We start from the raw sequence: 14957 nt of genomic DNA, 5'->3' as shown, positions 1-14957 counted from the left end.
ACTGTGACCATCAGGTTCGTGTATTTTACATTTGAATTTTCCTGCTCAGGTTTTAAAAGGACTGGAGGAGCTTGAGCTGCCCGAGACTTCACAGTACATGGACGTATTTAACGATACCTCCATCCACTGGTTCCCTGTACAGAAGCTACGACGACTCCCCACAGACACTTGGGCTTTCTGGGAAGAACCAGACTACCAGGACTGTGAGGACCTTGAAATCATCAGGAACAAGAGAAAAGCTCCCTCAGCTGCTGACCAGAACTTGTCCTGGCAGGGCAGCTGTCCCCAGAGATGACAGGGAGGGTGGCCGTGTGGGGAGCACCCTTCTTTGTGGCGGGCCAGACTCGAGAGCCCAGAAAATACACAGTGTGGTTCTCCTCAGCAGAGGACCTGCCACGGAAGGGCTCAGTGTAAAGACTGACACGCCTTAGCATTAGCATTAGGTTTTGTCATTTCTTGCTGACCTTACCAGGGATATCCGTGGATGGAGAGTAACTATTTCAGAGGCAGTTTAAAATCCCGTTTATTCATGACCATGTCTCCTCTCGGGTGCAAGGTCCAGCCTTCCCCCTCTACTTGGCCATGTCGATCAGGCTCTGCAGGGAGGTGGGCACCCAGGTCTTCTCACCCTGGACAAACACCACTCCCCGGTCGATGTAGATGACGATGCGGCCAAAGGTGTAGAGCTGCTTCCCTTCGTGTCGCTTCCCGATGACTGGCATGAAAACAATGTTGTGCTCCTCGGCCTTGGTCTCAATGAGGTCCTTAAAGTTCATGGGCACAGAGCTGGCAGCCACGCCGATGCCCCGCTGGGCCATGTTCTCAGCCTCCCGTCGCTCCTGCATGGCCTCGTACTGGAAGTCCTTCCTCCGCTCCGTGTGCGTGAGGTAGGCTATATTCTCCCGCGCTCCGGGCTGCATGTAGGCACCTGGGAGAGCCAGAGGGGAGAGGGGTGAGGAATGGGGTTCCAACCTCACAGGCAGCTGGGCCTCAGAGACACAAAGCACTAAGGCAGATGGCAAGCACCTTCAGCAAGTTTAGACAACAACCTGCAAGTATACAAAAATTGGTCTGAAGGTTTCTGGCTAATGTGTAGCAACCAGAGAGATGATTAACATGAATTCCTGCACAAGACTGATCCTTCTAGGGCTGAAAACTTTGACAACACATGGCCTAGCCTAGTTCTGTTTTTAGCTTCTCCATAGAGGCTCCAGCCCTGGAAGAATTTAGAATGCATTTGGGGAACTCAAATAGATGTTGAAGGATAGTACAGGGCCACAATGTCCAGTGCTAAGGGAAATGGATGGGACCAGCTCTAGGAGGTGGCCCGAAGCCAGGGTGGCCGAGGGAAAGTTTCTGGAGAGTATGAAAAGGATCGGGATGACCCACTGAGGGGCCCAGATGAGAGTGATCTAAGAAGTCTATCTGCCTCAATTAGCAGAGTATATGTTCTGTGAACTTTCTCTTCATGTAACAGGCTCAAAGGACTAAAGATTCAGAAAACGGAAATTACATTCCCACCGGCCATTGTAGCTGTGTAACCTTGAACAAGCTCTTGGCCTTGTGGAGCTTGTCTGTGAAGCAGGGTTGGCCTGGGTACCACGGGGGCCTTTGTGTTGGGATGAGAGCACAGTGACTCACCTGGTCAGAAGCTGGGATAGGTATGAAGGGGACAGTCACCTGCCTACTTCTGAGACAACAAAGATACCACCTGCAAAGTGCTGTACAGACCAGGGCTCACTTCATCCCTCTAGGTTTTTAAGTACCTCTAGAAGTAGGCATTATGACTGTTCCACAAGTAAATAAAATAGGCCAGGTGAGGAGAGGCAACTTCTAGGTGTCAGGCTATTCCACTCAAAGAGCATACTGAGCTCTTCACAGGCATGCCAGCAAACCCGGAAGGTGGCTCTAGAGGCAGGCTCCCCCCCAGTATGAATTTTGCTGCAGTGAGACTCAGGTCAGGGCCCTGTGCCCCTCCTAGGGCTGGCAGAGATGGGCAAGGGATCTGGTGGGGAAGAGTCCATGTTGGAGCAGACAGCCCACAGGCACCCGAAAACTCTTGCTTCTGTGTCATTTAGTGTTCAGAAACACGGTGCTTGGAACCAGGAGCCCTCAAGTGGAATCCTCACTCACCAACATTGGAGGACACAGCCCTATTCATGATGTCCAATGCTTCATTAAATTTGTCCTTGACAGATGGGTGTGCCAGCACTTGGTCTGAGAACATGGACTTCCAACCCAGGTACCACTTGGTGATCTCCTCATAATTTGGGCTGTTACTGAGCCAAGAGCACAGCACCTGCCAAAAAGAAACAAATCGGACATCTGCATCCACAATGGTGGCACATGGGAGCAAAGCTTCCTGTTTGTTTTGATCGTGGTCCTACAAGGAGATGTGTGGAGTTTACCAGGGCTAAACAGAAGCTTTCAGAGTGTGACTCCAAGTGACTCCAAGAATTTGGAGTCCATTTGCCAGCTAAGCTCCCTTGAATGTAAACTCACCAAACCTCAGCCCCTAAATGACAGGGCTGTGATGGTCCCCCACAAAGGTGTGGTGTGAGGAGTGGAAAGAACCACATGAAATGCTTCGCATCTGGCTCATGGCATATGTTCAGTAAGTGGTGGCTGCTGGGATTACTGCTTATTTTTGTCCTGTGTGATAGCTTTTGACAGTTACCCAGGGATCAAGCCCCTGCAGTCTGACCTGGGCAGGAAATTAAGTGTAATCTTCCCTACCTCCATTCCACTCCCCTGCACCCCCCCCCCCCCGGAAGCTGCCCCAAAACCACAGCAGAGCAGGCTATACCTGAAGCCACTTGGGGAAGAAGTGCTTCTCGAGCAGCCCTACCAGGCTAGACACAGAGATCATGCCTTCCCAGTCGATGACCCAGTAAAACGCATCCATGTGCTGCTGGTGGGGGTTAATGACCAATTCCCCAAGACACATCCCTGCAAAAGCAACCCAGGCTTTAAGGCAGAGTCCCAGAAGCACAGAGCAAAATCCTTATCAGCAAACACTGCCCTAAATTTGCTTTTATCCATCAGTTTTAAGTTCCTGACATGCCAGTTCTTGAAAACCCTTTTTGTCTCTAACCCAGAAACAATAAATACATATTTAAAATCAAATGCCTCAGAAATCTCAGAACACTGATGCCTAGCATGTTATGAGAAGCCCAAACTAGACCAAGACTAGACCTGCTGTCTTCAGGATCCCAGGTACATTTATATGCCACCTCTGTGCACAAAATGGCACTTCCTGTGGTGAGCGGTACCGCGTCCTCGGCTTTCTCCTTGAGCTCCAAGCCCCTGTTTTAAGAAGCATGGATCCCTTACCGCTGACCACAGAAACCAGGGCACCAAAGCTACTGGACCTAATGCCCCTCCCCCATATCCTCACCCAGCTTGGGCACAATGTTCTTGACCATGAACGCTTCCCAGGAGCCTGGGGTGAAGACGTCTTTCCAGGGCTGGAGGATGAGCTTGGCAGAGGAGTCGCTGGGGTGCCACTTCTGCAAGGCGCTGGATAGTTTGCTGCGGATGGGGGAGTAAAGGGGCTCCAGGCGCGCTTGCATGAGGGGCAGCCACGGGTGGACCCAGGAGTGGATGGGCACAGTGTCTGTCAGCGGGTTCCAGTTTTCCACCTACAGAAGGTGTGGGACAAAACAGCAGTTCCAGCTGCACCACGCAGCCCACATGCCTCTGCACAACCAAACCACTATCACTAGGGCAATTGCATGGAAGCTCTGAAATGGCACAAATTCTGCTTGCATTAGACCAACAGAAAATGAATTCCCTATTTAAACAGAGGAATCTGTAGGGGGTAACGTGCCAACAAAAGGGCTGGAGTTACCCACAGGACAATCACCGTGTCAGCAGATTCTGTTCATTCCAGGCCTTCTGATGGCACTGAGGGAGTGAAGGGCCCCTGGTTACGCCAGCGGTCCCCCATGACTTGGGCTCTACCTCTTTCTGCAGCTTGGGGAAGATGAGCTGGTCCAGGATGTTATCTAAGATCCACACGGGAATAATGTGCACCCAGCTGTCCAAAAAGTCCACCATCGGGTCACAGTTTCTTGGTTGCCACTGGGTGACAATACTTCGAACAAAAGGCATCCAGACTTCCCATATCAGCCTGTGGGAGAAAGGCAGCGGGCAGACTAACTGCACAGACAGGTTTCAAAGCAGACTAAGTACATCACCACCAACTCTCCAGAATAAGAAAGAAAGAGGCACAGAAACGAGCACAGTAAATCACCGGGCCAGTCCCCATCCTGGCCAGACCTGCACCAGCCTCAGTCCCCCTCACCCAGCCACCACCTGCTCATCCACAGGGTCTGGGCCGCCCTGCCAGTACCTGCCTGCCTGGCAGGGCTGCTATGGGGTCACAAGGGTCCCCTCTCCAGGGATGGCCTGCCTTCCCGCTGGAGCTGTGTGCGCAGCTGAATGACTCACCTCATGGGTCACAGCTCAAATGTCACCTCCTCTTGGATACCTCTGCTTCCAACTATTCCCACCACCCCAAACGGGCGTGTCCTTTCTGTTCATCATCCCTGGCCTTGTCTGTTTGCTGCTTTATCCTCCATTTGCATGTCACACTCCCTGCAGGCTGAGGCTGTCTACCTCAACCCCATGGCAAGCCCGGCGCCCGGCCTGTGCATGATGCGCACAGGCGCAGGGTGGATGAATGCACTCTCTGCCCTTCCCAGTGGCCTCTTCCTCCCGGTTCCCACATGAATACCTGTGAAAGGCATCTGCCGAGAGGTCCTGCCCACCATGGGATAAGAGCTGGTCATTCTCCAGGAGACTCTTCCACTTGGAGATGACTTCGGTGCCGTACGTGCAGTCCTGGAGAGAGACGCAGCTGTGAAGCAGCCACCCTGCCCTGTGTGGCCTCTCTAGGCCCAGGCCCCTGCCAGCCCCCCACGCCCTACCGCGGGCAGGAGCAGAGAGGCAAATCTTGCCAGCCACTCACCTTCAGCGGGTCCCACTCCTTGAAGTACTCCTTCATGAGTGGGTAGACAATGGCCACGGCCAGGTCTACGCGGTCAGACATCCTGTACTCCTCGTAGTACTTGTCTTGCAGGGTCTCAAAGACACGGGCGCACTCGTCTAGGGTGAGGGGGTCGCTGCAGCCGGGCTGCAGACGCCGCTCGCACTCCTCCACCATCTCGAGGACCTTGCTGAGGTTGGCAATGACCCGCTCCTCGTGCTCTAGGACCTCCGACATCTTCTCCAGCTCATGTGACAGGTTGACCACCATGTCCCGCTCGTACTGCAGCTGCCGGTCGCTCTGGATGATCTCCTGCTCTGTGAGGTCGATGAGCAGCTGCAGGTTGTGCTCCAGCTCAGGCAGTGCGAAGCCCGGGGTCTTGGCCTCTTTGCCAGGCTGTGGAGGCTGCTGGGACTGCAGTGGCAGCCCGTCATCAGGGACGTTGTGCTTGTGGCTAATCTGGCTGTAGCTGTAGTAGACCTTTTGCTCCCGGCCGGTCATGTCGATGACCTGGGAGGCAGCGGCGGGGTAGGGGATAAGGGAGGGGGGTCAGCACATGCCATCCCTGCCCTGTGAGAGCACACCTCGGGAGGGCAGGATGCAGGTGTGCACGAGCCCTGCTATGGCAGGGCCGGCGGGTGGGGGATCCCTGCAGAAGGGTCAAGAGAGGGGTCAAGAGATGAGCACTTCCAGACATGTCCCTCAGGAGCACACTACTCAGCTGAGAAGAAAATCTAGGTCTATGGCAAGGGAGAGGCTGCACTGACTGAAGCTGGTAATGAAACAGCTAATGTGGTAAAACGGTCACGCTATGGTATAAGAAAAATGCGTTATTTAGGCAGAGACCTAGAAGGACATGCATCGAGGTGTTAAAACTGGTCATCCATTGGAAGGAAGGAAAATAATATTTTTGCTACTGTGTTTTCTAATTGCCTAAATGGTACCACATGCTGCTCTGTGGTAAGAAGTTGTTTTTTGATTTAGAAACAAAATGAAACACGAGAAAACAATGACTGGACAAGGCAACTTAGAAAAGGAGCATTTCAAGAAAACAGGAAAAGTGGACTATAAAGCGTACTGAGACACAGCCATCCATCAGCCCTGGAAGTAAAAGTGTCAGCCAAGAACCATGTGCATTAGAATCAGGGGGAAAAAAATAAACACAGAACTTCCCAGGCCCTGTCTGTACATACCGACTGCAAATCTCTGGCTAGGAGCTGTGTAGCTGCGAGGCTTCCCAGTCCTCCCTGCCGGGAATCTGATGCACAACACCCCGACAGCTGAGAACACCTCTCTCTTTCTCTCTCTCACACTCATACATACACACACACTGTCCTACACCAGACTACAACAGACAACTGTCACCCTTATTCTCTGGCTACCTAGGGGAGTGACAGAAAACCCAGGACTATGTGCATGTAACAGCAGCTGAAAATTGAATCAATTTTTAAAACGGAAAATACTGGTATGCCCCCAAGGACGCTCGCTGGCACTTTTAGTCACAGCCTGAGTTAGTGCACCCTTTCAACTATTCGAGAGCCTTAAAAAGCTTCCTATTTTTAACCTGGTGATTCAACTTCTAAGAATCTATCCTTAGTAAATGTCTGAAATACAGCCAAAGCTTTATATACAGGATAGCTCCAAACCAAACCAGAAAACAGCTAAAGGTCCAGTCACACAGGTAGGACCAAATAATCTAGTACTTCATTCTCTGGAACAACACACTCACTAAAAAACCATCTTCACACTGCATTTATAATCATGGAAATGTTATTAAGCTCATGGCCTGTCACTTCAGGAGGAAGGGGTCACTGTCTGTCTCCCGTATCATGAGTGCACCATCAGGAGTGCCCCACCCTTGGAATGCAGAAGCTCTCCCTGGGCATGGGAGTGCAGGGAATGGGAGCACACCACTGCCCAGTGAGGAAAAAAGAGAAAAGTGTGGACAGAAGATCCAACATGACCTGAGAGAATGTTCAGTGACTGACCGGACGTGTGTGTGGGATACTTGTGTTTCCCAGGGCCCATCCTGGACCAGAACCAAGGGCTCCCTTACCTTAACCTGAGAAAGCTCCTTCTGGGGGGCAGCGAGCTTCTTACTAATCCTGCCCTTGGCCTTCAACTCTTCCACTGTCTTGTAGGAGTATTTGGGCTTCTTCTTGCTTCCGCTGGGGTCTTTCCTCCATTGGCTCAGCTCCTTCTGAAACTCCTAAAGCAGAGGGAGGTGGCCAAACAACAAAGGCCGCTTTTTATAGCAGGTGAGGCTGCAGAGACCACTCACAGATAGGCCTTCCTTCCTCGGCTGTGTTATTCTGTGCCAGTACTAAGGAAGGGTGTTAGAGATTTGCTAGGTGTGCTCTTAGATTTACACAAGGTTCTGTGCTAAGCAGTGTGTGTGCATGATACTAAACCATCTCCTGAGACTCCCCAACACCCAGATTTTCTTACAAATGAGAGGGTTCAGAAAGCAGGTACCCCAACTAGAAAGAGGAACACCCAGACAAAGGCCCCACTTACAGCGCATCTACTGTGGGCTGGCACTACATTAGTTTTAAATTCACCTTGTGTAAAACTTAGAGAACAATATAAAGGATTTTTTTTTAAGTATACAAATCCTTGCTTTTTTTTTTTTTTTTTTTAAGATTTTATTTACTTATTTGACAGAGAAAGACAGCAAGAGAAAGAACAAGCATTAGGAGTAGCAGAGGGAGAAGCAGGCTTCCCAATGAACAGGGAGCCTAATGCAGGACTCAATCCCAGGACCCTGGGACAATGACCCAGGAAGCTGAAGGCAGATGCTTAACAACTGAGCCACCCGGGCACCCCCAAAACCTTGGTTCTAATTTAAAATGAAGGTAGATAAGCAGGATCCTGAGTCGTAAGGCGAAGATACCTTTTGAAAAGAAAATTTTTCTGTAGGAAGATCTGCAGTAGAGAAGACAACTTGGTCTGAGGGCAGTGGAGTCCAGCCCACAGAAGTGGGTTTTATGCTTGTCATTCTGTTTTCCTCACACTGGTTTAAGACTCTTACTTTTTTCCCTAAAAACAATCTAGACTTCCATTTCAGGAAAATCCAAAGATCAAGCACTACTGAGCCCACATTTACAGCAACAGTTGCCTAGAGCTGAAGAGAAGCCACCCCTTTAGACAGCCAGGCCCTCGCCTGTCCAGCTCAGGCCCCGCCACTCCTCCCTGCCTCACACCTGGCTCACCTAGTCGTGTCTGCCATGGGCCTGGGGCACCTGCCGCCCAGAAGCCCCCACTTGGAGCAGTCACCCCCATTCAATCACACATTAGCAGAAGGAGAGGCTCGGTGACAAGAACAGTGACCACATGCATCTGCAGACTCCTGCTTTCCCCCGTAAATGCAAAGGGGCAAGTCCTCTTGGTCAGGAGAGCTGGCCCCACTGTTGCTGGAGCAGAGTGACACCCAGCTTCCGGCGGGCTCCGTGCCACATGAGACAAAAGCTCCCGCCATAGCCGTCTCTGCGGCCTCTCTGCCATTAGGCTCGGAGTTTTGTGCTCAGCCTCCTCTGACTGGCCCCACACCTGTGGCCTTCTGCCATGCGTCCGCAGATGGTGTCCTTGCCCAGGAGAGCTTCCCTGACCACCCTATATAAGTAGGTCACCCCCACCCCCAATTACTTCCTACACTGGCACGTCTCAGCGCACCCTGCTCTCATTAACCACACTGCAGCTGCTTCCTGGCTCTGGGCTCTAAACCACTCCTCGCGGTATAGCCCACTGCCAGCACAGAGCCCGACACAGAGATGTGAGGTGTGCCAAAGATACCTGAAGGCTGATGGGATGAATGAACGAATGCACAAACCAACCACGGTCAGAAATGGCAGGCACCACCCGCCCGTGACTCCCAACTTCTGGTTACCTCTTCTGCTTCTTCTTCGGAATCAACCACAGGGAAGTCTTGCAGGGACTGAGTGGTCCGCTCTGAGCCATAAGCTCCCACAGCACCTTTTCCCTTTCTCTGCTTGGCTTCGATGGGGTTAATGATACCTGACAAATTTCAGGAAAAGATAAACAACTTCAGATCACAGCAATTCCTGTATTTGGACAAGCCACTCGGTGGACCCGCCCTTCCTTAGTCCTGGCACAGAATAACACAGCCGAGGAAGGCAGGCCTGTCTCTGCCCCTGGAAGAAGTTCAGGTTCCGTGGGATTTGGAATTGCTAAGCTAAGCATGTATGCGGCTCACAACAAGCTGCTGACAATAGGTTATTTATGCCCTAAATACAGATTTTTCATTTCCACTTAGATTCTTTTGCTTGTTTTGGTATACTGGGAGAAAAGAGAACTGTTCATATGTAACTGGGAACTCTGGAATGTCAAATTCTATAGTTTGGAGGAGGGCTCTGGTGAGATGAGTGAATCAGTCAGAGTTTATTGACTGCATGAAGGGAAGTGATGTGAGACCCCCTCCTTTTCACTCGGTAGCTCAGGTCTCCCAGACTTCAGCTGCTCTGCAGCACCTGGAAGCCTTAGAAATAACTGTCTTCTAAGCATTTAGAGACAGGACTATGGTGTTTCAGTGAGGACTGCCCACCTGCCCCTCCACCTAGTTCTGGAGCAATCTCAATTTAGGAAAGTCCCTCATTCTCTTTCCAGGTCACCATCTCCAGCTCCACAGAGGTTCTCGGACTTTCGCTACACCTAATGTGTTCAACGCATACCCTGGGTGGAATTTGCATTATGGGCACTACTACTGTTTGCAGCCACTTGGTGACGATTCATGGGAAGCAAGTCAAGGAGAGAGCAAGGTTCCATGGGAAGAAAACAAGTGCTCAGTCTGTGTGGCTTCGGTATCAAGGAGCCAGGGATGTGTGAGCAAAAATATGTGGACGAGGTCTGGAGACAGGAGACCGGGCTGAGCATGGATGGGAGGCTCCAATGCAGATTTGCTCAGCCAGGTTTCTGAGCTCTAGGACTGAAAAAGCCACACACGGTGTTTCACTGCTATTCCTGAAAAACAAATAACTTGAGCAGGGATGGCCAGCTCCTGTGTCTCCAGGGCCGAGGACAACTTGTCCTGGGAAGTGTGCCGGGACAGAAGACAACAGGGAGTGGTGGAGCACTGTCCTTGGCAGCTAAGACCCACTCCTACCAGGCAAAATCGGAAATCTTAAGTAAAATTATCTTATTTATAAATACTGGCAACAAACTCGTTTGTTAACAAACACTGGACAGGTCCAAAAGAAGCCTATCAGTTTGAGCCCTGTCTGAGCGTTTTTCTATAAAGCCTAAGCCTCTTTCTCCTGCAGAACAAGTGTTTTATTAGAGTGTGGTAACGCAGACAGCTGAGGAGCACAGCTGTCTGGTGCGGGCGGAACAAGCTGCAGAGTTCAAGTACTCTGAAGAGAGAAAAAGCAAGGCAACCCCAGATCACTCCCCTTTCTTCTGCCTGGCCGCCCTCCTGCCGAACTGCCAGGCGCTGGTGCCCTACCTTGTGCATTCTTCCCGAGGCCCCTGCCAGGGACATAGCCCATTTTCTGAAGAAGCTTCTGTCCGATGCCTTTTGTGTGTCTTTCCCAGCTGCCAAAATCCATGAAAGACTTGGTTCCTCCTGCAAAGCCTTTCTGGCTGGGTTTAAAATTGCCACCCTGGGCAGAAAAAAAAAACCCCAAAGTTTAGTTGATGGAAAAAGAAAAAGAAGAAAAAACCTAAAAAAGCAAGCTTGGATGACGGGGAAAGGGTCTGGCAGTCAGAGCATCGTGAAAAGCGTCATATGAACCAAAAACAGATCTGTACCATTTGTTAGGAAAGCAGAGACTGCACTACCCACTTCCCACCTCAGAGGAACCCACCACCACGAGGAGAAACCCACCCAACCGGCCTCTGCTGAGCACCCCACCACCACCCGTAGGAGGGGCTTGGGCTGCATAACCTCCCAAAGCAATTATGAAAGTTGCAAGCCTAAGATGAAGATGCTACCGTCTTTAACTTCTTGGGTCCAAAATCCTTAGGAAAATCATCCTGCTTAACAGGCTTCTCTTCATCTTCCGAATCTTCCAGCTCAGCCTCCTCTGCTGCCCCTTTCTTGAGGCCTGCACTGATGAAGTTGACTGGCGCGGAGTAGTCACGGGCCCTGTGGGTAAACACACGGCCCCCAGGGCCCTCATGCAAACTCTGCTGGCCTGACAACCCCTTAGAGGGGACCTCCAGGGATCCATTTTAAAAGAGCAGCACATTCACTTATACCAAAAGGGCCCCAGATCTAGCTTCCTATAATCATGGAACATTGTTGCCTCATGTGTTCAAGTCAACCATAGAGCTGAAGAGTTACCCTGTCAGTGCAGTGTTGATTAAAAACGCAAAACATCATCCTGAACAGTGTATTGATTATGTCTCAATGAAAGTGAAAGGGAAAAATGCAAAATATGATATGGAAATGCAACTTTCCTTTTACGTGTTTCAAAATTAACTTACTTTAAAAAGCATGTGTTTTGGACCCTATTTCATGTATAAAAACCAGGCAAGAAAGAAATTCTGATAAATAAAAATCATTAAACACAATAAAAGAAACTGTGTGAGTTGAAAGTATATTAACAATTATAATGGCCAAATTCTTAGAAAAATTTCAAGTCCATTACCTTTATTAGTATATGAAAACTAAAGTAAAATACCTAAAAAATTAACTCCCTGAAGTGGAGAGTAGTGATGCTAACCACAACCATCCCAAGAACAGTACTTAAAATGTCATAAACCTTGGTTCCCTTTATACAATGACCAACTTGTCTTTAAACACCCCACAGCAGTAACAGAACTGAGGACTCTTTCCTAAAAGATGCAATGTTACTTAGGGATTAAGAGCCCAAACTCAGGAGTCAGGCCCAGATTCTCCTAGCCTGGCTATGTGCCTTTTGCCTCAGTTTCTTAATCTGTAAAATGTTTTTATAATAATGGTACTTTTCTCACAAGGTAAAGGACACCAAGCATGTAAAGCGCACAGAACAAGTAAGGGGCCAGCAAACATTGGCTGTTTATTAGCTTAGGGTTCCGTAATTCTTGACCTCTGATCCTTTTATCATCCATTTGTAGGTTTCTTTGCCAGATGAGAAGGGGTTAAGCCAATCTCCATACTCTTTCTCCCCAACCTCCTTCGTGAAAAAGGCATAGTCTCCATGGGCTCGAGCCTATAGGCCACAGATGGGACTGGGAGACAAACCCAAACTCCCTACATGCTCCAGTCAAGCGAGCTGTGGCCAGTGCACACACGACTCACACTGAGGAGGAAGACTACCTGCCCGAATCCTCATCTCCCTGCCACCACCCCTGCAGGGACCCTGTCTCTGTCTCACAGAGCTCCCTCTTCCACTGGAGCTCCAAGCCAACTCTGCACATCAAAATGTCTTCTCCAGACGTAACTGCTACCCACATCATCCACCCTCTACCACAGCCCAGGGGCCTCTTCTTAAACCATGCTCCCTCTCCCTTTCCACTCCAGCCTGCCGAACCTTCTGTCTTCTTATGGACACCTGCTACCTCCCCTTAAGAGCCTCTGCAGACTCATGCCTCTCCAACCCCCTTGTTACCTTCTGCTGCCATATAAGCTCAAGGGCAGCTTCTCTAAAGAAATCTTCCCTTGCCTCCCAGAACAGGTCCAACTCTCTTCCTTGGGTCCTAAGTCAATTACAGACGTCCACTGGGGGAACTATCGATGAATGCCTGTCTCCATGCTCTAGCGTCTGGGCTCCCAGAAGCCAAGGAATGGGAGTATAAGACCTAATACATATAACTGTTCATTAAACACCAAAAGATAGTTAAATCAGCAGAAGAGCAGCACTCCAGCCAAACAGGAAGCTGGGCCCCCTAGCTAATGTTGTAGCAGTGGGACTCAGTTAGGCTAGGAGAGCAGTGTATCTAGTGGGGTATCTGCCCAAACCCCTCTCCATCTTCCCCACCTTCCCTAAAGCAAGAGGGAAGCAGCTTCATGCTGGCCAGTACCGTTTGCCTCCAAAGCTCGGCCTCTCTTCATCTGAGTCTCTCTCTGCCCACACTCCATAGGTAGCCTCTTCCTTGGTCTGCCAGTGGCGCTGCCGGTTGGGGTTAAATTCATTCTGGAGATCCCAGTCGGTGATCTCAAAATTCTCCCGCTCATCATCATCATCATCCACATGGCCTTCCCCATCCCGGTACAGGTGGGACAGTGACATGGCCAGTCACTAAAGAAAGGAATAAAAAAGGCATGCACAGTCGGTGGTAAGTCCAGGAGGAGCAGCAGTAGGTCCCCGCTCCTTGCTCCCTTCGAAACTCCTCCAAACTAAAGTCCGTTAAAATCAGTTACAGTTCAATAAAGCAGATATTAAAAACATATTTTAGAAAACAAACACTATTTAAACAGGTGGGACAAACAACCAGTCCCAACAATAGGTGACTCCTAAGCATCTATTTCTCTGTCCTGGTCAATGTCTTAAAACTTCACACACATTCACATGTATGTAAATCACATAAAAATAACTAAAAATAACTAAGCACGTTATTCTATTTATTATTGCCTCAGAAAGAGGGTGGGCAACTTCCTGGATCCCAGATTTTGTTGTCTGTATTTTATCTGGACCCTCGGCAGTCCCACGAGTGACTGTTTTTAGAATATGCCTTCTGAAATATATTACTTGATGAGACCCTAAGATTTAAAGTTTTCCTTGCAAAACATGAACCCCTCCTGAAGGCAGCAGTAATTATAACACTACTTTAACAGACATCCATGTATTGCCATGGAGTATTCAGTTCCTGGTAGCTGGGTAATGAGATTCAGCTGTCTCTTTCTTAAGCAGATTAACTAGATCATTACCCTCTGAGAATGTTTATGAGCCAACCTAATTGAGATGCTGTTTAAAAAACACATAGCTCAGGGGCACCTGGGTGGTTCAGTGGGTTAAGCGTCTGCCTTCGGCTTGGGTCATGATCGCAGGGCCCTGGGATGGAGCCAGCAACAGGCTGCTCAGCAGGGAGTCTGCTTCTTCTTCTCCCTCTGCTCCTTCCTCCCCCAACTTGTGTTCTCTCTCTCACAAATAAAATTTTTTTTAATTAAGTAAAAAACACTTAGGACAAAAATGCTCAAGGAACAGTAGCTGTGACTGTAGCTCCAGAATTAAATTCATCATCATTACTATTACTGGATTAGGGAAGGAACAAAGTACTGCTAAAATCACAACCTGGGTTCAAATCCCAGCTCTACGTTACTCAGTGAGTGTTTAAGTATTACACACGAAGTGCCAAGCATGGTGCACTACGCGACAATACTTTCAATATGTGAGGGCGACTGTGATTCTTACTTGTCCCTTGCTTGCTGCAAGCAGCCTTCAGGGACAAGGAGTTCACTACCTCCGATCGGTTCTGTCACAAAGTTCTCCCTGCTTATTCCACTCACTGGCACAGTGGTTGGGTGCAGCTGGTCCCAACCTCACCCAACAGTGGAAAGGACGAAAATTTTCTCAGAGGAGGTCCGGAGTCAATAATCCCGCTGCCTCCTTGGACACCGTATAACCGAAGGGCTGCTAGGAGTTACAGAGCCTTTGGCACACAGCAGTACGCACGTCGTGGGCCAGAGCAGTACGAAGTATTTGTCAGACTCTTCGGGCTGAGAAGCTAACGTAAGCATCAAGTCACCTCTAGAACGGGGGTAGTGCTAGCGTTCTCACGGTTCAGATAAGAAAAACGAGGCTCAGGGAAGTCGGACAATTTGCCCTAGCGTAGAACCTACGCTACGCCAGCAGAGCGCGAAAGCATGGGGGGCTGGAGGCCAGGCTTCGCGGAGGGGCTTGGTGGGTCCCTCGCACTCACTCCCACTGCCGCGGACCCACGCACACACCCCGTCTCTTCCTGCAACCCGGCCGCACTCACCTCCCCCCGGTCGCGCAGACCCAACACAGCTACTGGCTCAGGGAGAGTAACTTACCGCTCCAGGGGCCGGAACCCGGATATGTCTAGGATGGCGCGCCGGAAATGACGT

General features: G+C 50.0%; 2 protein-coding genes across 7 annotated transcripts in view; one reads left to right on the top strand and one right to left on the bottom strand.

Annotated features, from left to right (window-relative positions):
* Positions 1–3126, top strand: part of SRRD (SRR1 domain containing) — an 18523-nt gene extending 15397 nt beyond the window's left edge. For 2 of the 3 annotated variants that reach the window (XM_082699886.1, XM_082699887.1), the window contains 2 exons: positions 50–887; positions 2086–3126. In XM_082699886.1, coding sequence (XP_082556012.1) covers positions 50–295 — 246 coding nt within the window. In that variant the 3' untranslated portion in view covers positions 296–887; positions 2086–3126. The remainder of the gene's footprint in view (positions 1–49; positions 888–2085) is intronic. The other variant, XM_082699888.1, reaches the window with a different exon arrangement.
* On the bottom strand, positions 506–14957 carry TFIP11 (tuftelin interacting protein 11). Of its 4 annotated transcripts, none has more exons than XM_082699876.1 (13): positions 14904–14957; positions 12950–13167; positions 10937–11090; positions 10449–10605; positions 8877–9004; positions 7047–7199; positions 4973–5500; positions 4739–4845; positions 3964–4132; positions 3398–3641; positions 2807–2949; positions 2134–2299; positions 506–928 (listed from the first exon to the last, which is right to left on the bottom strand). In XM_082699876.1, the coding sequence occupies exons 2-13, from the start codon at positions 13156–13158 to the stop codon at positions 573–575; spliced, it is 2514 nt and encodes an 837-aa protein (XP_082556002.1). In that variant the 5' UTR covers positions 13159–13167; positions 14904–14957; the 3' UTR covers positions 506–572. The 4 variants fall into 4 exon arrangements, with proteins under 4 accessions (XP_082556002.1, XP_082556003.1, XP_082556000.1 ...); XM_082699877.1 differs by having other exon boundaries at positions 12950–13169; positions 14852–14936; XM_082699874.1 differs by having other exon boundaries at positions 14849–14934.

This window comes from Mustela nivalis (assembly GCF_964662115.1).
Source record: "Mustela nivalis genome assembly, chromosome: 14".
Lineage (NCBI taxonomy): Eukaryota > Metazoa > Chordata > Mammalia > Carnivora > Mustelidae > Mustela > Mustela nivalis.
This window is presented reverse-complemented; position numbering and strand designations above follow the sequence as displayed.

Coding starts and splice junctions, on each gene's coding strand:
- TFIP11 (XM_082699876.1), bottom strand. CDS start 13,158: ATGTCACTGTCCCACCTGTACCGGGATGGGGAAGGCCATGTGGATGAT. Junction 10,606..10,936: donor GACCCAAGAAGTTAAAGACG/GTAGCATCTTCA, acceptor TTTTCTGCCCAG/GGTGGCAATTTTAAACCCAG. Junction 7,200..8,876: donor CCGAAGAAGAAGCAGAAGAG/GTAACCAGAAGT, acceptor CCTCTGCTTTAG/GAGTTTCAGAAGGAGCTGAG.